This window comes from Phoca vitulina, unplaced genomic scaffold, assembly GCF_004348235.1.
Source record: "Phoca vitulina isolate PV1807 unplaced genomic scaffold, GSC_HSeal_1.0 scaffold16, whole genome shotgun sequence".
In the NCBI taxonomy this organism is placed as follows: domain Eukaryota; kingdom Metazoa; phylum Chordata; class Mammalia; order Carnivora; family Phocidae; genus Phoca; species Phoca vitulina.
The window spans coordinates 31,903,632-31,925,212 of record NW_022589719.1 but is presented as its reverse complement, the minus strand read 5'-3'; the positions used below and the strand labels follow the sequence as shown (position 1 = coordinate 31,925,212).

At 59.3% G+C, this 21,581-nt stretch overlaps 3 protein-coding genes across 4 annotated transcripts; 1 reads left to right on the top strand and 2 right to left on the bottom strand.

Annotated features, from left to right (window-relative positions):
• Positions 1 to 53: 53 nt before the first annotated feature.
• On the bottom strand, positions 54 to 4,059 carry CTSW (cathepsin W). The gene is made up of 10 exons (XM_032414920.1): positions 3,437 to 4,059; positions 3,065 to 3,149; positions 2,114 to 2,227; positions 1,522 to 1,676; positions 1,323 to 1,419; positions 1,158 to 1,238; positions 922 to 1,047; positions 647 to 711; positions 368 to 571; positions 54 to 286 (listed from the first exon to the last, which is right to left on the bottom strand). Exons 1-10 carry the CDS (start codon positions 3,521 to 3,523, stop codon positions 176 to 178), a joined length of 1,125 nt encoding a protein of 374 aa, XP_032270811.1. The 5' UTR covers positions 3,524 to 4,059; the 3' UTR covers positions 54 to 175.
• Positions 4,060 to 6,637: 2,578 nt separating this feature from the next.
• Positions 6,638 to 14,092, top strand: EFEMP2 (EGF containing fibulin extracellular matrix protein 2). Of its 2 annotated transcripts, none has more exons than XM_032414752.1 (12): positions 6,638 to 6,656; positions 7,208 to 7,267; positions 7,594 to 7,711; positions 7,926 to 7,974; positions 8,624 to 8,830; positions 9,575 to 9,697; positions 9,981 to 10,097; positions 10,249 to 10,368; positions 11,629 to 11,748; positions 11,835 to 11,961; positions 12,210 to 12,405; positions 13,292 to 14,092. In XM_032414752.1, exons 1-12 carry the CDS (start codon positions 6,646 to 6,648, stop codon positions 13,451 to 13,453), a joined length of 1,410 nt encoding a protein of 469 aa, XP_032270643.1. In that variant the 5' UTR covers positions 6,638 to 6,645; the 3' UTR covers positions 13,454 to 14,092. The 2 variants fall into 2 exon arrangements, with proteins under 2 accessions (XP_032270643.1, XP_032270644.1); XM_032414753.1 differs by lacking the exon at positions 6,638 to 6,656 and adding an exon at positions 6,819 to 6,837.
• Positions 14,093 to 14,104: 12 nt separating this feature from the next.
• MUS81 (MUS81 structure-specific endonuclease subunit) lies at positions 14,105 to 19,865 on the bottom strand. Its single transcript, XM_032414751.1, has 16 exons — positions 19,466 to 19,865; positions 19,248 to 19,377; positions 18,927 to 19,012; positions 18,277 to 18,375; positions 18,108 to 18,176; positions 17,851 to 17,936; positions 17,184 to 17,324; positions 16,892 to 16,987; positions 16,680 to 16,807; positions 16,488 to 16,585; positions 15,809 to 15,925; positions 15,615 to 15,710; positions 15,320 to 15,448; positions 15,141 to 15,244; positions 14,520 to 14,603; positions 14,105 to 14,427 (listed from the first exon to the last, which is right to left on the bottom strand). Exons 1-16 carry the CDS (start codon positions 19,598 to 19,600, stop codon positions 14,361 to 14,363), a joined length of 1,665 nt encoding a protein of 554 aa, XP_032270642.1. The 5' UTR covers positions 19,601 to 19,865; the 3' UTR covers positions 14,105 to 14,360.
• Between the last annotated feature and the right edge of the window lie 1,716 nt (positions 19,866 to 21,581).

Sequence of the window (21,581 nt, the reverse complement as noted above, 5' to 3'; positions counted from 1 at the left end):
GAGTGTGGGGTGTCTGTGCTCTCCCCACCCCAGCTGAGTTCACGTGCAAGACAGGGAGCTCATCTTGGTTTATTCAAGCCATAGCAGGATTAGGAGGACAGGCAAAAGCCTTGGGTGGGGGCAACAAGGAGACAGCGGGCATAGCGGGAGAGGGCTGAGGCTCGGCGGCGCAGGCTCAGAGAGGGCAGGACACCGGGTGCTTCTTCACTGGTAGGTCCATGCGGGCCGTGAGCGGGTACTTGGTGATGCCGCATGCATTACTCCCACGGTGCAGCCGGAAATAGCCCTAGGAAGTCAAGGGGACATCAGAGCCAGAAGGTGGGGCAAGGTCTGTCCTGCCCTGTACCCTCGGGTAGATCACACTCACCTCCTCACCCCATTCAGCACCCCAGGAGTTCTTCAGGATCCAGTATGGGTATGAGCGGCGACGATGAGGCCGGGATGAACCTCCCTCTGCCCGCCTCCCCGCCACTGAGTTGCTCCTCCCAAAACCCACCAGCAGGACAGAATGGTTCACAAGCTGGGGGTCACAGGTGGCAGGTGTGGCCTTGATCACACCCTTCTGGTATTGCTGCAAGGGCAGAGGGGCTGAGTCTGAGGCCACCTCCCCTAGATGTCCCTCCCCCCATTCCCAACCCTTTCCCACCTGCAGTAGCTTCATGTTGATGGTCACGGTGATGGGGCCGTGGGTGGCCAGGTACCAGGCGATTGCTGGGGGTAGAAGGTACCATTAGGCCCTGCTTCCTCTCTGCCCCCTGCTCTTGCCTCATAGTCTTACCCCCACCCCACCCCCCACCTCTCTGTGCCTACATCTCTGTCTCTAGCCCAGTCTTTTGCCTCTATCCTGGTCTGTCTGTCCCTGTCATCCTGCCCCAGGCCTGCTCCCGCCCCGCTCTGCCCACATCCCTGCTCTGCCCGCACTCTGCTCGTTGTCCTGCAGCATCATGAAGTCCTGGATCCAGGCCACCTTCTTGTACTTCTTGGCCAGGCACTTGTGGGAATTGCCGTCCCCCTGGAATGGGTAGTCCTTTTCACTGGCCAATCCACCTGCAGATAAGCAAGGCCAGGGTGGAGGCTCAGCGCCTGAACTTCCCCCCTCCTCCCCCACCCCCTCCACCCCCGCCCCCAAAAGCTGCCCAGAGAGGCAGGGCACTCACTGTTGTTGAGGACAGTTATGAAGGCGTCCCAGACGAAGCCACCCCCGCACCCGTCCCCACAGCGGCCACAGTCAAGCAGCTCTGGCGCAAGAAGGGACGGTGTGGGCTGACCGCGCCCTGGCGCCCCCCCTCTCCCCCCTCACACGCCCCCTCCTTCAGCCATACCCTGCACGGAGACTTGCACCGACTGGTTGTATTTGATGCCCCACAGGGCCTCGATGTTGCCCGCTGTGGCCATGGCCCAGCAGCAGTTGCAGTTTTTCTAGCCGGGAAGGGGGTCAGTGGGAAGGTGTCCAGGCCTCGTCCCCCCCCCCCCCCCCCCCCACGCCACCGAGGCTGGACTGGGCCAGATGGGGGCAGATACCTGCTGCCTGATGGGTGAGATGACGCCCTTCAACTTCCGCCAGTCACAGCTGCGGGGCACCGACTCTCCCGACTCTTCAGACCCCACCTTTCTGCCCACGCTGGGTGCCTCTCCAGCCATCCTCTGGTGCCCATAGAGCTGGCCAAACTCCTCCTCTGGGGGATGGATGGACGGGGCCAACAGGGTCACAGTTTTGACCCCTTCTCCCCCATACTCTGCCTCTCCCACTCCAGCCATCCACATACTGGGTTATTTGAGTCCCCATGATACCCTGGGAGATAGGCACAAGGGTATCGAGGCCCAGAGAGAAGCCAGGTTTCTTCCTGGGACACACTCGCCTGCACTTGCTGCCTCACCCCCTAAGCTGGACTAGAACCCGGACCCGCCCCTGCTTTTTGTGATTTGGGGCAAGCAAACAGGCCTCTGGTCCTCAGGCTCCCTCTCTCTGGGAAATAAAAGCTGAAGGTCGTAACAATAAAAAAATTAAAAAAAAAAAAAAAAACCTGAAGGTCTGCCCTGCCCAGCCGCCAGTATCCCTGCAGAAGTCTCTGCCTCCCCACCTACCACCTAGGATCCAGGAAGCGTCCAGTACCTGTGAGGTCACTGAATGGAGTCACCCCAAACTCGGCTGTGCCCAAGTCTTCCGCCTCCAGCTGCTGAGCCTGGGCCAGGTTGCGTGCAAAGATGTCCAGGCGATGAGCATACTCTGGAGCAAAAGGGGGTGGTTCTAGGTGGCCTCCTGAGCCCACAGAAGCAGGAAGTGGCCGCTGGCTGGGCATCCTCCCACTCACACCCAGCCAGGTGAGCACGGCTCCTTTCTTGTGGCCACTGCAGGCCCCACCGCCAACATCTGGGCCAAGGAAATGGCTCCCCAGTCCCTCTAGGGTTGGGTTTTCCTCAGAGGCAGTAAGGGGGACATCTCTGCCCACCCACAGGGAAGACAAGTAAAGGGTCTGAAGGCAGAGTGACTCAGAAGGGAAAGGTGGGTGGTCAGAGACTGGCTTCCTGCCAGGTCATGTTCTCCCTTCACACCTCTGACTGCATGTTCCGAGCTGGAACATGATGAAGGTGGGGAAGGGGTGGGGTATGGGTCCATGGCATGGGCAGCCTGGGCTGAAAGGTGCCCACAGACCATCCCCCTATGGAAGACGAGACCCAGAGAGAGGGCGGGAGCAGGGCTGGGACCTCCTGGGCATGGAGAGTGAGTCCCCAGCTTGGGGACAAGATGAATATCCTTGGTGTTTCTGAAGGAATTCATGACTAGATGGTAGTCGGCCTGCTGCGCAGAGTGACAAGAAAGTGGCTGTGGAAGCAAGGGGTCCTCTGGGACGGGTAGACCCCTAACAGCTGCTGCCTGCCCTCCAAATTCATAGCAAAGAGTGATCCTGTCGCCCCTTGTGCAACCAGGGAGTACACCCCCAGCCCTGCCAACTTCCCTGCTGAGTGGCTTTGGCCCAGCCCATTCCCCACCCGCAATCTTGATTTCCTTATCTATTAAATGGGAGGCGGGGGTGAGACTGGAGATGTACATGCCCCATGATACCTTCTGGGTTTGAGTAACTCCGGTTGTACTGGGTCTGGAACAACATGAAGACCTGTTTCAGCTCCAGTGGCTGGGGACCTGGGTCCTGGCAAGGAACCAAGAGGGTGGGGGGAGAGCAGGTGAGGAGTCATTGCTGGGACCACACCTCGCCTTCCAGCCATGCAGGGTTGGGGCTAGGGGATCAGCTGCTTAGCCTGCAGGGTCTCCCTGCGTTAGCTTGGGCCTCATGGCATCATGTCAATCACCTCTGCAGCCTCAGTTGCTGTCTCTAAGAAATGGGAATAAGGCAGTTGTTTCTGAAAGGGTGAGCCCTAGGCAGGAGTCTCGCAGAGGGAAGAGGATGGGAAGCAAGGGTGGTGGTGGGGCACTTACCTGGTTCCTGAGGGAGCCTTTGATGCCTTGGGGCAGGCCTGCCACCAACAGGGCCAGGAGGCAGGAAAGGTAGACAGTTACTGCCATGGTGCTGCGAGTGAGAGTGCTGGAAGCAGGAAGCTGTGCAGACCAAGGTGGAGGGGCTGAGAGGGCGGAGCTGGAGAAACCGCAAAGGAGAAACCCGGTTGAGAGGGGGAGGTGGACCCCTTGATCACAAGAGCTGCCTCAGGCCTTCAGGCCTTTGTCCCGTACAGCCCTCAGCCTGCCTGTTTCCCACTCCACCCTTTTTCTTCATTCAGCAGATACCTGCTGCCCACCCTGTTCTGGGCAATTCTGGGGCTACAGAGAAGGATCTGTCCTTAAGGAAACAGGAATAGACAGATCCCAAGTGAGCAGTTGCCATATATGGCCGTCAGTGTCGTGACAGGGAAGTCCAGGGGGCTATGGGTGCCACAGGTTTTGAAGCCCTGGGTGGGGATGGAGGGTGGTCATTGCCCCCTGGGGAAGCACTCTTGCTCATCCTGGGAAACTGAGTCAGCTCAAGGGTCATCCTCCAAGAAGCCTTTGCTGCTCCCCATCCTCTGGTGTCACCTGCAGCCCCTTGAGCCCCTGCTGAGCCTGCCTCCCAGCCACACAAGAAGCATCTGATGCCCCTGTGTCCTCAGCACCCAAGCCAGGGCCCAGCCCCGAGCAGGCTTGATCGGTGTTTGTAGACCTAACAAGTGGTTGTCACTGGGTTTTATTTTTTAAATTTTTTAAGATTTTATTTATTTATTTGACAGCACAAGCCGGGGGAGCAGGAGGGAGAGGGAGAAGCAGGCTCTCCGCTGAGCAGGGAGCTGGACGTGGGGCTTGATTCTGGGATCATGACCTGAGCCGAAGGTGGGCACTTAACTGACTGAGCCACCCAGGCGCCCCCGCTGTCATGGGTTTTAAATAGGAAAGTTCAGGGTCTAGGGTACAGTAAGTGGCGGCTACTGCCTTGTCCCGTTCATCATTCTTATCACAGTCTGGGGATGGGGATGAGGGGCCACGTTGAGTGCAGAAGGGATGAGGGCAGGGAAAGTCAGGGTCCTGGAGGTCAGGAGAAGCACTGCGAGGAGGCAACCCCGAGTGGTGGGCGTACTCAACGCCTAACACCGCAAAGACTCAAAAGTTGAGTCGCCAACTGTGTACCCAGTCATTCCCCTCTGGGCCTCAGATCCTCATCTCTAAGTGGCAACAATTCCTTTGAGTGGAATGACTGTGGGCCTATGACCCTGGCTGGCACATAACAGGTGTTCAAATGGTGTGTCCTTAATACTCTACTCAGAGGCGGGGAGCCCAGAGTCTTGGAATCGGAGTGACTCGAGTTCGAATCCTGTCCTTACCACTCTGGCTATTCCTGGACAAATCTCAGCCTCTCTCATCTGTGAAATAGGGTGGTAACAGCACCCCTTCCCTGGCTTGGCAGGATTGCATGAGGTGCATGCAGGCGCCTGGAAAGGTTATGCCTTGATAATCAAGAGCTATTATTTTTATTATTTTTTTAAAATAACAGCTTTACTGAGACATAATTTATAAGACAAAAAAATTCAGCCTTTTTAAAAAAAAGATTTATTTATTTATTTGACAGAGAGAGAAAGCACGCACAAGCAGGGGGAACAGCAGGCAGGGGAGAAGCAGGCTTCTTGCCGAGCAAGGGGCCTGATGCGGGACTCTATCCCAGGACCCTGGGATCATGACCTGAGCTGAAGGCAGACACTTAACCAACTGAGCCACCCAGGTGCCCCAAAATTCAGCCTTTTAAAGTATACGATTCACTGGAGCACCTGGCTGGCTCAGTCGGAAGAGCACACGACTCATGATCTCGAGGTTGTGAGTTTGAGCCCCATGTGGAGTGTAGAGATTACTTAAATAAATAAAAATTTTTAAAAAAACTTTACACAATTCAGTGGTTTTAGTGTATTTGTATAACTGGACAAACCACCACTTGATTTCAGAGTATTTTCATCACCCCAAAAGAAACCTCATGTCCATTAGCAGTTGCCCCTTCCCCTGGCAAATACTAATTTGTCTCCTAGATTTCTCTATTCTGATGTGTCCTATAAGTGGAATATGAGGATGTTTGTGTCTGGCTTCTTCCACCTAGGGAAATATTTTCAAGATTCATCCTTGTTTTAGCATGCATCAGTACTTCATTCCTTTTTATGACTGAGTAACATTCCATCATATTACCACATTTTGTTTATCCATTCATCAATTAATGGACATTAGATTGTTTCTACATTTTGGTTCTTATGAATAGTGTTGCTATGAATATTGTGTATAGATCTTTTCGGGTGGACATATGTTTTCAATTCCCTTGGGTATATACAGGGGAATGAAATTTCTGGGTCATGTGGTAACATTTTGAGGTCCTGCCAAACTGTTTTCCAAAGAGGACCATCTTATATTCCCACCCATAGTGTATGAGGGTTCCAATTTCTCCATATCCTCGCCAACACTTGTTATTGCCTGTCTTTTGGTTTTAAAGAGCTATTATTTTTAGCATCCTCGCCCCAGTGGCTGGGAAGGATCTGGGGGGTGGGGGGGTGCACTTCCCAACTCACCTTGAACCCCAGGGCTGACCTCGGGATCCACGTGCCCCCATCAGTACACCCTCTTCCTGGGCAGGGCTGCACTGGGGGCGATCGTGAGGATAAACAAGGGTGGGAAAGGGAAGGTTGGGCTCAGCAGTTCCCGCACTTCGTCTGCCCCCGGCCGGAGATCCCTGGACACGCGTCCCTTTCCCGTCTGGCCCCGCCCTGAGACGTGGGCAGGAGGAGGCCCCGCCCCTTCCTGGGAGCCAACTCCGCCCAAACTCCTCCCCAAAAGGCGCGCCCTCTGCTTGAAAGAGAAGGCAGAAATCCCGAAGTTGGGGGTGGGGGTGGGGACCCATTTGGGAGGAGGGCCGGTAGGGCACTGACACCGGGCCCTGGCGTCCTGGACGCGCAAGTTCAGCCCTGCGTGCCTTCTCAGGGGCTTCCATTCATTCTAGGCCAAAAGGCAACTGCGGACCCCGCTCCCGAACTGTTGTAGTTTCGCGGACCGATGGTTGGGAGGAGGCGGTCCTCGAGTGAAGGGACCACCTGGCTGACAGCCCTAGGGATGGAGGAGAGAAGGGACAGAGATGAACAGTTCTGGGCCTGGGAGCGTCTTGTCCTCGGGCGAGGGTCTGGGAACCCTGAATGAAATTTTGGTATTCCCAGAGTGACTGTCTGGGTGCACAGAACAAGATTCTGGAGGGGGTAGAGCAGGGTCTGGAAGCTCCAGGATTAGGTGGGGTCCAGGTGGCCAGGATGACATTCTGGGAGGGGCAGAGTGTGGAGGCCCCGGCATTATGTGGGTGCACAGGGTGGAATTCTAGGAGCCCAGATTAGGTAGGGTCCAGGTGCGCAGGATGACATTCCGGGTTGCGTAAAGTGAGGGCCTAGGGGCTCCCGGGTGAGTCTGGGGGCCTGGCATCAAGGCCATGCCCCCAGGGTGGGGAGCTAGGGGGACCCTGGCCCTGCGCCGGGAGGCGGCTCCGCGCAGCGCCGCGGGGGACCGGGTGGGGGCCTGCGGCTGGCCGGGGGCGGAGAAGCGGGGGGTCGGGGTCCCTCCCCCTGGCGCGGGCTCAGGAATCCGCCGAGGGGCGGGCGGAGGCGCCGGGGTGGGCCGCGCCGCAGCGGGCGGGCGGGCGGGCGGGGGGCGCTTCCTGGGGCCGCGCGTCCAGGGAGCTGCGCCGTCCACCCGTCCGTCTGCCCGCAGGCACTGCCCGAACCAGCCGAGCCGCCGGAGACGCGGGCCGCGGGGGCGTCGCGGGCTCAAGTGAGTGGCCGTCCGTGGGGGGAGGGCGCGAGCCGGAGTCTCGGCCGAGTCGGCGTCAGCGCAGAGCCGAGAGGCCCGCGCTCCTGAGCCCGCGCCACTGGGGGACCGGGCGGGGGCGGGGCGGCCGCGGACGGGTGGGCCCTGAACCCCGGCCGCGGGAGGAGTGGGCCCTCGGCCCTGGGAAGCTCCGGGGCCCCAAGCCCGGTCCCGAGCGGGAGGCGGCCGGGGCCAGGGGTCTGAGTCCTGGAACGGGGCATGGGGGGTGCGTGGCAGAAGCGTCCTGACCCCCCTTCCCCCACTACCCCTGCACCACCACCACCTCCCAGCCCCAGGATGCTCCCCTTCGCCTCCTGCCTCCCCGGGTCTCTACTGCTCTGGGCGCTGTTGCTGCTGCTTTTGGGGGCAGCGTCTCCCCAGGATTCGGAGGAGCCCGACAGCTACACGGTGGGGACAGCGGGCCCACGGGCCTGGGATGGGCTGGGTAGGGCGCAGAGACCAGGATCCTGGGGGAAGATTCTCCCTCCCCTGGTTGGTGAAGCATCTGGGGGGCCATTGTTTGGAGCAGGCTGGGAGGGTGGCCAGGCTCAGGCCCTGATCTTGGCCTGGTCATTTGAAGGGAACTGGGGATGACTACTGGTCATCTCTGGTCCCTTTGTAGGAATGCACAGATGGCTATGAGTGGGACCCCGACAGCCAGCACTGCCGGGGTGAGTGTGCCTGGGGGACTGACCCACCCCCAGGAACTGGGCAACGGATTGGCACCTTAGGTCCAAGAGCAGCAGCGGGGAGCCCGATGACCTGTCCTCTGCCCAGCCTGGCTTGGCAGAAGCCAGCTCTGATTCTCTGGGGGCCAGCTCAGCTAGGGGTGGAGAAGCCATGCAGGCCCCTCCCTCTCAGAGAAACCCTGGACACCCTGCCCCCACCCCTCAGTAGGCCCGAGAGCAACAGGGCACTGCCCAGAGGAGCTCGGTCTTGGATACCTCTAACCAGTCTCCTATCAAGCTCTGTCCCATCAGGGCCTGGGAAGGCAGTGTCTATGGGGTGGGGGTAAGGAGGCCTGCACGTCATTCTTGGGCTGAGGCAGGGCCAGGGCTTTGGGGAGGGGTAGAGACCCTCTTGGGGACAAGAGTATGGGGGTGACTCCGGGAACAGTCACCACCGCCCCCCCCCCCCCACCGTCAGCCCTGGCAGGCCTTGGGGAAGGGTCCTGGGCAAGCAACCTTAGCTTGGTGAGTAGAGAGAGAAGGCCTTGCCTGGGTCACACAGCTTATAGAAGGCCAAGCTGGGCCCCTGCCTGCCGCCCACTTCCCCGCCAGCCCGGGAGACGGGCTGTGCCCAGCAGGCCCCTCTCTGCAGATGTCAATGAGTGCCTGACCATCCCCGAGGCCTGCAAGGGGGAGATGAAATGCATCAACCACTATGGGGGCTACTTGTGCCTGCCCCGCTCAGCTGCCGTCATCAACGACCTGCATGGCGAGGGACCGCCACCACCCGTGCCCCCCGCTGAACACCCCAACCCCTGCCTACCAGGCTACGAACCTGACGAGCAAGAGCGCTGTGTGGGTGAGTGAGGGTCACCTTGGCACCAGGGCTTTCGGTCCTCCTGCCAAGCATCTATCACTGCATCTTAAAAACTCAGACCTCGGGGCGCCTGGGTGGCTCAGTCGGCTAAGCGGCTGCCTTCGGCTCAGGTCATGATCCTGGGGTCCTGGGATCGAGCCCCGCGTCCAGCTCCCTGCTCGGCAGAGAGCCCGCTTCTCCCTCTCCCTCTGCCTGCCACTCTGCCTACTTGTGCTCTCTCTCTCATCTATCTGTCAAATAAAAAAATAAAATCTTTAAAAAAAAAAACACCTCAGAGCTCAGTTGCAAACTTGCTCAAAAGCAAGGGTTACTAGGATAACTTTGTGCGGGGCCTGCCGCAGGTGGTCCCACCTCTTGTCCTACTGCTCCAGCCAGCACCTGGAACCCCCTTCTCAACTGCTGGAGACCCACTGCCAGAGCTCTGCCCCCTGCCCTCTTCCTGATCCAGACCCCACCCCTGGCTGCCATGGGCCTTGGAGGAGGAAGGCCCTGGAATCAGCATTCCTGGGAGTCTGGGCAGGGCCTTATTTCCTGTTGGCTCCCAGGCTGACGGACTGTTATTTGTGCTGTCGGGAGACTCTAATCCATGTGCTTCTTTCTCGGGGGTGCCAATTATCCACGCACCCACGTGAGCGGTACCTGACCTGTGTCCTTCTGTGCGGAGGTGTCTGTCGCGTCGGGTGGTGCATGGGCTCCCGGGCGGGGGCTGAGCGGTGTCTCCTGCAGACGTGGACGAGTGTGCCCAGGCCTTGCACGACTGCCGCCCCAGCCAGGAGTGTCATAACCTGCCCGGCTCCTACCAGTGCACCTGCCCCGACGGCTACCGCAAGATTGGGCCTGAATGTGTGGGTGAGTCCGGGGAAGAGCCTCTCTAGTCCCTGCTCCGTGCCCTAGGCCTGGCTCTCACCCTAGCACCTGACCCCCCATGCCAGCTCACCGCCAGGCTCGACCCTCGTTCCCTGCCACCGCTGTCTTCCTGTCACCGGTCACAGGACTGTGAGGGTCTGTGTGTGAGTCCTGGCTGACCTGGCCCAACTCAGCGCCCCGGACCCAGGCGAGACTATGGGTGGTGCGGCCTTGAGTGCCAGCTGACCCGTGCGCTCTGCCCCCTCCCCCCCGGCCTCCCCCCCAGATATAGATGAGTGCCGCTATCGTTACTGCCAGCACCGCTGCGTCAACCTGCCCGGCTCCTTCCGCTGCCAGTGCGAGCCGGGCTTCCAGCTGGGGCCCAACAACCGCTCCTGCGTAGGTGAGGCTGGGCCAGGCCAGGCTCCTGCGTCCCGGGCGGCGGGGCGGGGCGGGGCGCCGGAGCTCGCTTTCCGCCCAGCCTAGGCAAAGCGGGCGCTCTGGGCGGCTCCTTGGCTTTCACCCCTCCTGTTTTTTTTTCCCTGAACCCCCAGATGTGAACGAATGTGACATGGGGGCTCCATGTGAGCAGCGCTGCTTCAATTCCTACGGGACCTTCCTGTGTCGCTGCCACCAGGGCTATGAGCTGCATCGGGATGGCTTCTCCTGCAATGGTGAGAGCCGCCCCTCTCCCCTGGGCTCCTCCACGGGTCCCCCAGGCCCTGTGTCGTGCTGTGTTTCCTGCCACACAGTCCTCCATTTGATGCCTCCGTGTCCCATCCATTCTGCACCCACCTACCTCCTCTGTATTCCACCCCTGGCTGATTGCAGGGCACCTGCGCACCTGCCCACCAGAAGGTGAGGTTGGGAGGAAGGCACGGAGGGGAGCAGGAGGGAGCACTGAAGCTCAGAGGGGAGACTGACAAAGGATGTGGGTGCTCCCCTCTTTGGGAGTCAGGTGGACCTGCATTCAAATCCTAGACTAGGGCCCGCCACTCTTTTGAGCCCATTTCCACTTCTGTAAAATGGGTTGTCTTGAGGATGAAGTGGGACAGAACAAGACAAGCTCCATCAAGTCCCAAGCCAGAACGTTTTAAAGTGAACTACCATTTGTTGAAAACCTTCCCTGTGCAGCACATTTCCCTTGCATACTTGGCCTTGTTTAATCCTGCCAGCAATCCTATGATGAAAGTATGCATTTTTCCTTCCTCTGCAAGATGAGGATGGTAATGTCTCCCTCGAGGTTTTGGGGGGGAGGATTGTTTAAAAAAATAGTAAGCATAAAGTCCTTCAACGAAGAGAGGTTAAGTGACTTGCCCAAGGTCATACAGCTAGGGTGAGGTGGCCCCAGGGTTCCACTCTGCACTTCTCACTCCTTGTCAGCTGGTCAGGTACCCTGTCTGTGTTAGGCTTTGCTGCTCTGCGGCCCCACCGGGTGGGGTGCCTGGCTCGGTGCTAGGCAGCATGCAGGGAGCCAGAGCAGGAACCGTGGCTCCTGCCTGTGAGCACGCAGTTGGCAGGAGGGGGCTGTATGCTTAGGCTGGTCGTGGGTTGCAGGAATTGGGCAAGTTACTGGAAACCGTAACAGGCTGGGTCCTCAAGGCTCATCTAGTCTAACCCACTCATTTTATTGACAGGGACATTGAGGTTCCCCAAACTCAGTCAGGACTTAAAGCCAAGCCTCTAGATTCACAGTGCTTCCATTCAGTATTGTCTTGCTGTGCTGGGGCAGAGAGCTCTGGGAGCTGGGCGGTCTGGGCAGACCTTTCTTTGAGTCCTCTGTCCCCTCACTGAGCTTTGCAGGGTTTGTCTCACCCTGCCCTGTCTTTCCATACTGAGCCTAACATAGGGCCGGGCTCTCTCTGTGAACCTTTATGGGACTGAATTGAGAGGATCGCCTTTGGTCCAGAGCCCTCATCCACACTCTCCCTCAGATATCGATGAGTGCAGCTACTCCAGTTATCTCTGCCAGTACCGCTGTGTCAACGAGCCTGGCCGCTTCTCCTGCCACTGCCCGCAGGGCTACCAGCTGCTGGCCACGCGCCTCTGCCAAGGTACAGGGGGCCCAGTGGGGCGGGCAGGGTGGTATCAGGGGCTGGTGGCCTGATGTCTGGGTTCCAGCCCCTTTCCCCTGACACAGACATTGATGAGTGTGAGTCGGGCGCGCACCAGTGCTCTGAGGCCCAAACCTGTGTCAACTTCCACGGGGGCTACCGCTGCGTGGACACCAACCGCTGCGTGGAGCCCTACGTCCAGGTGTCTGACAAGTGAGTCGTCGCGACGCCAGACCCCCCTGCAGAAACTGCAACTCCCAGAGGGCTCTGCGGCTGACGGGCTGCCATTCGGGCAGGCTAGTGCCTCGAGGGCCTATGGGAATTGTAGTCCTTCATGACAACCATGCGAACTGTTCTAGCAGGAATGGGAGGATATTTTGGGGGTCCCTATTTTTAGGGGTGGGACCAAATTTGGGGTGTGGGCCAGGACCTCATTCGTGTCCCCATTTCGGGGTCTCTAGTCGCTGCCTCTGCCCGGCCTCCAACCCCCTGTGCCGGGAGCAGCCCTCGTCCATCGTGCACCGCTACATGAGCATCACCTCGGAGCGGAGTGTGCCCGCGGATGTGTTCCAGATCCAAGCGACCTCTGTCTACCCTGGCGCCTACAATGCCTTTCAGATCCGTGCGGGAAACTCGCAGGGGGACTTCTACATTAGGGTAAGGCTTTCCCCTAACTGCACCCCTCAACTGACATGCGTAATCCAAAATTGAATTCCAGGAAACCTTAAGTGGGAGACTCGGCTCTACCACCATGTCCCGCCTCTTCTCTCAAAGTCCCGCCCCCCGGGAGGTGGAATTTCTGTAGAAAGGTAGGGGTATTCTAAATTCCCTCGGTACAAACTACAGGTTGTTAAATGCAATTCCAACCAGGCACTTGGACACTGGGGTTTGAGTCCCTGCACTGGTTTCCATATGTGGCCTCAATTTCTTCACCCTTAGAACAAGTCACTGGCACGAGAGGGCTGCCCAGGTAACAGACACAGCAGCATCTGGGGAAGGCGAGCAGATGGAGCTGGGCCTTGGAGAGAGAGGCAGCAGGGGTTGGTGCGGGGGGCCTGGGGTCCAAGAATCCAGCTCTCTGCTGGTGGAGCTATTAGGAAGGAGGGGTCCAGGCATGATTCACAATGAGAGGGGTCCAAGGGGTTTATCTGATTATCAGTCCTTGTTTTCTCTTTCTGAAATTGGATGCTCTGAAGGGAAGTCTGCCTGCTCCAGGTCACCAACGGCCCCACCACTCCCAAGAGTCTCCCACCTGGCCTTGAATCATCAGTTGACCCTGGTTAGACAAAAGAACTAGGTGGAAAGGGTGGGAAGAGCACCAGTGGGACATTTCTGAGGGCAGGAGCCTGGGTGCACCAGAGCCAACATGTCAAGGGTATCACAGAGCCGGATGAGAGCCTGAGGTCACAGCCTGGCGGGCTCTCTCCTTCACAGCCAACTGCTTGTGGGTTCAAGATACGGGACAGGGAGGTGATGCCGGGGCAGGGTCTTGGCATGTAGGTTGACGCAATCTACGTGTCCCCCCACCCACTGTACCCTGCAGCAAATCAACAATGTCAGCGCCATGCTGGTCCTCGCCCGGCCTGTGACAGGCCCCCGGGAGTACGTGCTGGACCTCGAGATGGTCACCATGAACTCCCTCATGAGCTACCGGGCCAGTTCTGTACTGAGACTCACCGTCTTCGTGGGGGCCTACACTTTCTGAGGAGTGGGTGGGGAGCCCTCAGGGAGGGAGAGGCTTCCTGCAGCCGAAGAGCTTGGGGCTCAGGGATGACTGTGCTCGCTGCAAGGGCAGATGCTGTTGTGAAGAGTAGAAAGAGAAAGGCAATAAAGGGAGAAAGAAGGAGTCCTGGTGGCTGAGGTGGGTGGGTAACACTCTAGTGAACCCCGGACGGGGGAAGGGGCCAGGCTGTGGGAGGCGGGCCAATCACCGAAAGGGGGGATGTCTCTGTCCAGGCTCAGGGGGCACCACAGATAGGAGCTGGGAACTACGTCCCCAAGGCTCGGATTGGTCCACATACCATGCACATCAGAATCACTTTGAGAAGGGATGTAAGAAGGCTGCAGACTCCAGGACCCAGCCCAGGAATTGGGGTTCGACTGGTATGTGGGGGACCTAGGAAACCCCACGGTAGACAATGGAGGCCTTGGGTTTCAATTCCAGCTTGTCCTCAATTTGGCTAAACCCTAGTAGCTTCCTGGGCCTCAGTTTCCTAATTCATAAAATGAGGCAATTAGAGTATGCGCGCTTTCCAAGCATTTCTTTTCCAAAATACAGAACCTGTTATCAAAGGAAATGTTATTTGATCAGGAACTCTGATGACATAAACTAGATTCAAAGTTGCAACGCCTCACTGACTCCATCTCCCTGGTGGTATCAATGCTCCCCCAGGGAACCCGAGTCCCGAGGAGCTCAGTTTAAAAACCACTGGACCTGCTGGTCTCCCCGGTTCCCGCCTGGATACTTCACAAGGCCGCTGGGGCCTGGCATCACCTCCATAATACACAAAACTGCAAATACTTATATTTTTATTGTAGCCCAACAGATTCTGATTAAAAAGCTGGCTGGCCTGTGAAGGTGGGCGGGGGTGGAGTCAGCCTCGTGGCACAGCTCAGGTCAGGGGGCCGTAGCAGCAGTAGAGTTGGGAGAAGGTCCTGCTCAGAGCGGGCCCCAGATTCCTGCACAAAGAGAGAGGCAGGTGAGGGTCAGGCCGTGGGCCAGAGCACCCCAGCCTCAGCCACCCCCTCTGGGCTCTTCTCCTTGCCGTCACCTCTGCAGTGGGCCACACTTGATGGTGCTCAGCAGCATGTCCTGTTCCTTGGGGGTGGCACAGGCGTCATAGGCGGCCAGTAGGCTGGGGGTGGGGTGGGGTGTTTGAGTTTCTAAAGCTTGACAATAGCACACAGCTGGCCCACTCTGGGTGGCTGGGCCACCATCAGGGCAGACAGGCAGAAGGGGTCAGCATGGGGTAGGGGAGTCAGGACCGCTGCTGCACTTCCTGAGCCTGGCATTCAAGGCCCTATTCCATCCAGCTCACCATCCCTTCATGCAGCGGCAAATGTTCCCCAGGTATGGCCATCCTCGGCCCCGTCTTCATGGCCCAACCCCCTCCTCCAGAAGCCTTCTCTGCTGCACCAGGTGGCGGGTCCCCCTCCCTCCTGTAGCCTCCCCTAGTGGCTGAGATCCCGTCTGGTCCGCCTGGTCCATCTGGTCCGAGCTGGCTGTCTGCCTTAACCACCTGACCTCCGTGACCTCAGTCGGGTCTGTCCATCTCTGGGTCTGTCCAGCCCTGGCAGGGCCAGACCCCTGCACAAAGCATCATAGGTAGAGCCGAATTCCACGCAGGTAGGGCAGGGGCAGAGGACCCCTGGGGAGCTGTGTGGGGGCCTACCTGGCAGGGGTGCCGTACTGGTCCACTATGGCTGCTGCCTTCTCCCCACTCACCCCGCGCACCTGCATTAGCTGCCGGGCGAACACCTCCCGCACAGACTGGGCCTGGGGTGGGGGAGGACCGTGTCAGGAGTGGGCCGGGGCCGGGCCGCGTAAGGAGGCACTGGGTGGAGGCAGTACCTTGTTCTTGATGGCTCCTGCGTTGAAGTCATTGAAGGTGAGGAGTGAGCAGAGAGGATTTGGGGAGGACCCAGGCCTTGAGTCAGGGTCCCCTGAGGGTCCCCAGGGGCGACTGCGGAGGGTACGGCCCTGAGGGAAGAGGGAACTGAGGCCAGGACAGAGCTCTAGGGGACCAGCCCCCAGCCAGTCCTTGCCGAATCCTAGGCCTCCGTGGGCCAGCCTGAAAAACAGGGCTCTTGCTCACTTCACTTCCTCGGGGGGAGCACAGGGCCCAGGGACACGTGCGCCTGCTCACCTGGTAGAGTCTCTGCAGGCCCTGAGTCAAGAGGGCCAGGTAGGCAGCTGACTCCTTAATGTCCGCCGTGCGCTTCACAAAGAAGCCATCGATGACCTGGGGAAGAGGAACCCACCCAAAAGAGGAAGGGGCCTCCTGGCTGGAGCCACGCACCATGGGGTCCCTACCAGCCTGGCCTGGCCCTCCTGGCTCACCTGAGTGTTGGTGACAGCCTGCAGCAGCGTGCTCTCAGGAAGGCTGAGGCGGTCCGCCGAGCCGTGCTCCTCCACCAGGTACACCCGGTGGCCCAGGCCGCAGCGCTTCAGCCGGAACTGGGGTGGCAGACAGGCAGGAGGGTCAGGCCTGGAGGCCCATGGGCCAGCTGTCCATCACGTCACATTCAAAATCATCACGGGGGACCCTGGCCCCACCAAGCCACCTCCTCGTCCTCCCTAGCTTCTCTGCCTGTTTCAGAGGGCCTCCACCTTTGCTCACACTGTTATTACCGCTGCACGGAAAAGCCTTACGCTATCTCCGAATGATGTCCGTTCTCCAAACCTCTCTTGGCCTACACGTGGCACGACTACGTGGTCAGCCCAGCAGCCAGCACCTACACTGAGGTCTGGGTCTTGCTTATCCCAGACTGGAGGGCCTGGCCACCCAAGGGGTCTCGACTATGCTCCTCGGTCCAGCCAGTCACCCTGCGCACCTACTGTGCACCTACAGGGGCCCCGAGGGCTCTGATCCTGGGCTGCCTGGGCGCAGCTCTAACGGGGGTGTGGCCACGGGAGCTCTGCCTTGAGGCCAGCCCGAAGTGCCCTGGACACCTCTGGGCCGCGGAGGAGCCCTAGGGCAGACAGGGAACGGGGAGCATGGCGAGGCCAGTCTAGGAACCTTCTGCTCGTGGAAGCGCCCATCTATGATGCTGCTACACAGGTCGTCCAGCCGCTTGCGCTCCACGATGTGGTCCAGGACGAGCTCCTCAGGTCTTGCTGCCGGGAGGCCAAGAAAGGTTCTGCTGGCTCGCGTCCTCCCCAACCCACCAGGCCCTGCCTCTGGTACCCGCCCTCTGTCCACACCCCTTACCTGGGTCTCTGGGCCTGGTCTCTTGAGCCACCCACACAAAGTCCCCGACGTGCAGCTTGCGCACCGTGTGGGTCACATGCAGCCGCTGCAGCTCGAGGAGCAGCTCTGGCCTGTGCCCCGCCCTGGAGCTGTGAGACAGGAGGCCCAGATCAGGGCAGGCCCCTGTCACCGCCCCCCCAGCATCCTCTCCTTTGCTGCCCGCCCCCACTCACCCCTTGGCTTCGCCAACGTCCACACACAACAGCACCCTGTACTCTCCAGGCCCAAGCGCCAGTGGCGGCTGCTGGACACTCCCTTCGCTGGCGCCACTATAAGGGGGAGGGGGGTATTGGTGTGTCTGAGGCCAGAACATCAGTGCCAGGCAGCCCCCCCCCCACCGCCCCCTCCACCCCCCCCGCAACCCACAGTGGGTGGGGCAGCTCGGCTGTAGATGATGGAGAGAGGGCTGGCCTCATTTCTGGGACCCCTCTTGCTCCCCATCATGCCCCTCCTCCTCCTCCTTACAGCTCAGCAGAGGCTGCTCCTGGCACTTCTGGCTCCTCCCCAGGGGGCTCCTCTGGCCCGATGTCCACATTCAGTGAGCTCAGGCCCTCTGACTCAGCCAGCTTCTGGGCCAGCTCCAGACCCTCCGGAGTCAGTGAGTACCTGGTAGATGAACACAGATCTCCCTCTTTCACTCACACCTGGCAGGCTCTCCTGCCTGCCCCCAGCTCGGCTGATCTCACCAGCCTTGGCGACCCTTGCACAAACAAGTCACCCCCAGGCTGTGTTCTCGTTCCTCAGATCAGCCTCCTTTGGACCTGCCCAGGGACATTTCTCAGTCTGCAACAAGCACATCTCAGATCACCTTTCCCTCCTCTCCGGAGTGCTGTTCCTGCATCTCTCCCCGCTAAATTCTAAGACGTGTCCAAATGCTGTGCCTTCAGCAAAGCTGTTCTGCTCTTCCAATAACCTGTGGCACCCTCTCCTGCCCCCTACCTACTGCTTGGTCTCTCAGATCCTCTTCGTACTCCCACGGTATGGGCTCCTGGGAGTAAGGCCTCCCTTCCCATACCCATCTCAACAGCACGAGGCCTGCAATTTGCTGGGTGACTGTAGGGCCCCACTCAGAACGTCATGCACATTCTCTCCCCCCACACACACTGCCCCCCCCCCCGGTAGTTGACTCCACCTGGCTGGCCGGTGTGTCCTGAGAACCAGGTTCCTGTGAAGGAGGGAGCGGAGGGCTGGCCAGGGCCGAGCACTCCCAGGGGCCACCTGTCCATAGGAGAGGAGACCCTTAGAAAGTTCCCGGTGCTACCACGGTCCAACTCCCTGGGCCCCAAACCACTGCTTGCTCTCAAGAAGGGAAGTCTCTGGTGGGCTTAGGGTCTGATCCACAGCTCCATCCTTTCCCTCGGCTCCATCCTTTCCCACCTCGGGGCTCACCTTGGGAGCTTCCTGGGCACACCTCTGCAGCAGCTCCTCCTTGGTTAGGAAGCTGTGGCCACTAGGATTCTGTAACCAAGGGAGGGTCAGTGCTGGGGCCGGCCCCCTCCAGCAGCCTCGGGCCCCACTGCCTGGGTGCTCCCGACTCCTGGGTCGGCCCCGTGCTCACCAGGTGCTCCCTGTAGAGCAGCAGCAGCACTGCGCGTGCGCCCGAGCGCCGAGCCGGCCAGTAGCCGCCCAAGCCCCCTGCTTTGGGCTGGGCTGGAATCTGAAAGATACACCGAGGCTTTGGACGCAGAAACCAATCAGCCATCGTGGACTGAATCTCTGGCAGGGCTGAGGGTCGGATTCTGTCTCGGCAGGCTACGTGGCCGCGAGCAAGTCCCCCAACCGCCTCTCGGTTTCCCTGTCTGGAAAATGGGTCTGATAATGGGACGACCTGTAAAGCTGGGCTGAGACGGTGGGAGGGTTACGGGGGTGGGAATGGGGTGAGGGGTGTAATCTGCCTGACGCAGCCTCAGTTCTACCATTGGCTGCAGAACAGAGGTGGTAAGGCAAGAAAAGCCAATAATAGCAATCCTCACGACTTACTGGGCTTGGCCCCCTAAATAGCCTGGTCATGGAACTCTCACCTGACTCTATTATCATTCAATATCTCCGTCTACAGAGAAGAAAACTAAGTACCAGAGTAAGTCATTTGCCCAAAGCCAGGCCTCACTGGTGGCAGATCTGGACCCAGGCCTGCCAAGTCCCCCAAGCCAGAAAATCTTACTCTCAGTGCTCCCACTCTCCTTTTCACTGCCCTCGCCCACTTCTCACTGGCTTGGAAGAGTCCTGGACTCTGGCAAGGGGCCCTTCCCGGGCTGGACTCTTCTCTCCAGATGGTGAACTCGGGGCATGGTCACCTGCGGGAGCAGAAGAGAGTCAGTGCCACGGAATCCAGCAGGCGGGAAGGTCTGGAACGCTGCCAGCTCCCGTGGTAGGTGAGAGGGGTGAGGTTCGGCAAGCCAGCCACTAGCCTGAGGTCAAACAGCAACTTGGACGTGAGTGGGGAGCCTGAAGCTAAGGTATCCCAGGTGGTTATGGAGGCTGCGCCTGGGGGAGGCTCAGGGGACCACCGGCCCTGACTCTTTCGCTCACCGCCTGATGCTTCGTGCTGCTGCAGCCGCTGGTCCAGCATACGGCAGAGCCTGTCTCCGAAGTGCTGTAGGATCTTAGCTTCCTTGCCGCTGCGCAGAGGCAGCGGGTACCGCCGGAGGGAGCGCAGGGCCTGGCGGGGGCAGGGGTACCGGACTGGGTCAGGGCGGGCCTGGTTGTCTGGCTCCGCCCGCACCTGTCCGCATCGAGCCGGGACCCACCTTCTGAAACACGAATTGCGTGCGGCGCCCCCTACTGGCTGCCTCGTCCCGCCATTCGGTTAGCCAGCGTACGAAGAGCGGGTTGGGGCAAACGGGCAGCGGGCGTTTCCGGCCCAGCCGGACCGGCGCTGCCATGAGCGTCAGGGCGGGTCCTCTGGCGCGTCGCGCCGACCCGACTGGGACGCCGCCAGTTCTGGAGACGGGATTCGAACACCTGGCTCTGGAGGGTGAGGGCGGGACCTCTCCAATCACGTGGCCCCACGCGGGGCACTAACTAGAGAACAGCCTCCAGCTGCCCTCCCCGCCCCTGCACTACTCTAAGTGGTTGGTGCCGAGCACTTTCTCTCCGGCCTTTCACCCTCTCGCCCCTCCCGGCCCAAACCAGTCTTTTGGACTGGCCCCACCCAGACCCCCCCTTCCTCCCATCCCAGATTCGAGAGCGGGGTCCTCTTTGTGCGGGACAGAAAGCCGACAGCGTCCCCGTGTGGCTGGGAGGGCTGGCTGGGGGTGGTGCTTAACATCAAGGAACCTGAGGCTGTCAGTTTCAGTCTCACCTTTGCTGAGGATGCTGGAGAGAGACTGGGCTTCTGAAAAGCCCAAGAGGTGGGAGTGGGGGAGGAATGAGTGCAGGTATATTTGTAGGAGGGACATCTAGAAAGGGGTACTGGGGATGAAGGTACAAAGGTAATGTAGGAGGACCTAAAGGACCCTCCGAAGAAAAGGTGATCCCGAGCTGGGGTGGTGGGAGCGCGGCGTGGAGATCCAGCAGTGGAGGAGGGGCGCGAAGTAGGGGACTTCTTCGGGAAGGCCAAAGCTAGGAGGACGGAGGGAACAGAGAACAAGTAGAAGGGGGACAAATAGGAGGTTCTGGGCCGCAGAGCGGGTAGGGGCGTCTGAGATGGGCACGTGGTTAGATTCAGGGGAGGTAAGAGCCCGGACGAAGGTGGAAAGGGAGAACACATAGTCATTTGGAGGTGGGAGACCCTCAAGGGGGTTTAGGTTTAGGATTATGCAGAAGGGTCCCAGGTTGAGGGACACATACAGCCGAGTTCGGCTCCAGGATCTCGCCAGGGAGTTACATTCTCCCCCAGCTCTTTTACGGAAGTCGCGAGGAGCTAGTCCGGGGCCTTCGTGGAGCGGAGAGGCGGGAACTGCAGCTCCAGGCCCGCCCCTCCAGACTCCGGCCAACCGCGAACCCGCCCCCGCCCCCCCCCACCCCCCACCGAGCCAGCTTCGAACTCCCGCCTCCCTCCCGAGGCTGCCTTATAAGGAGCCTCCATCGGGCGTTCGGGTTGGCCCCACCCCCTCCAGTCTCTTCTCCTAATAAGGACATCTAGGGCATCCCGTGGCTAGGGGCGGGCGGGAGCGTGTCTCCAGGGTAACTTCGAAGTCTCTCTCCCCCTCCTCGTTACTCTTGGAAACGCCGAGGCTTGAAAAAAGTGGAGCCAGTCTCCTTTTCTCGGAGGGTCGCTTACCCGGCTGGGGGTCGAGCGGCGGCTTCCACCTGGGGCTCCCGGGAACTCGGTTGGTGGGCGGTGCAGCGGGATGTCCCTGACTACAATCCCCGGCATGCCCTGCGAGGTGCCCCACTCCCGGTCTTGAAGACCAAGCTTCCAGCTTCTCATTTACACTATTCAGCTGATGGGACCAATACTCCCAGTTCCCTTGTTTGCGACTCTGTAGTGTCTTTCGGCAGAGCCTAAGGCCTTGGTCGTAGTGCGAGGCCAACGAAAACTTCCCGTAGTCCCCACCCGTTTCTTTTTTTGAAACTTAGGCTAACACAGAGCTGTGTCTTAATTCTTCCGGGTTTTAAGTTAACTGTATTACTGGCTATTCACTCGAGAACATGATTCAAGTCTGGTTTAATATCTATTTCTTCTTTTCACTGTGTTTAGTAAAAGGCACACAATCTTTGAATTGATCGCACAACCCCCTGCCCTTCTCCCCTTATTTTTCGTGAATTTGCCAGACATCTTTAAAACAAGGACAAAGCTCTATTTTTAAAGACTTCCTTGTAGCCTTTCTCTTGTGTTTTTTCCTTACTCTAATTTTATTGAAGTTGCGTATGGCCTTTTCTCAGGAGACGAGTGGCTTTGCATAGGAAGGGTGCTCAATG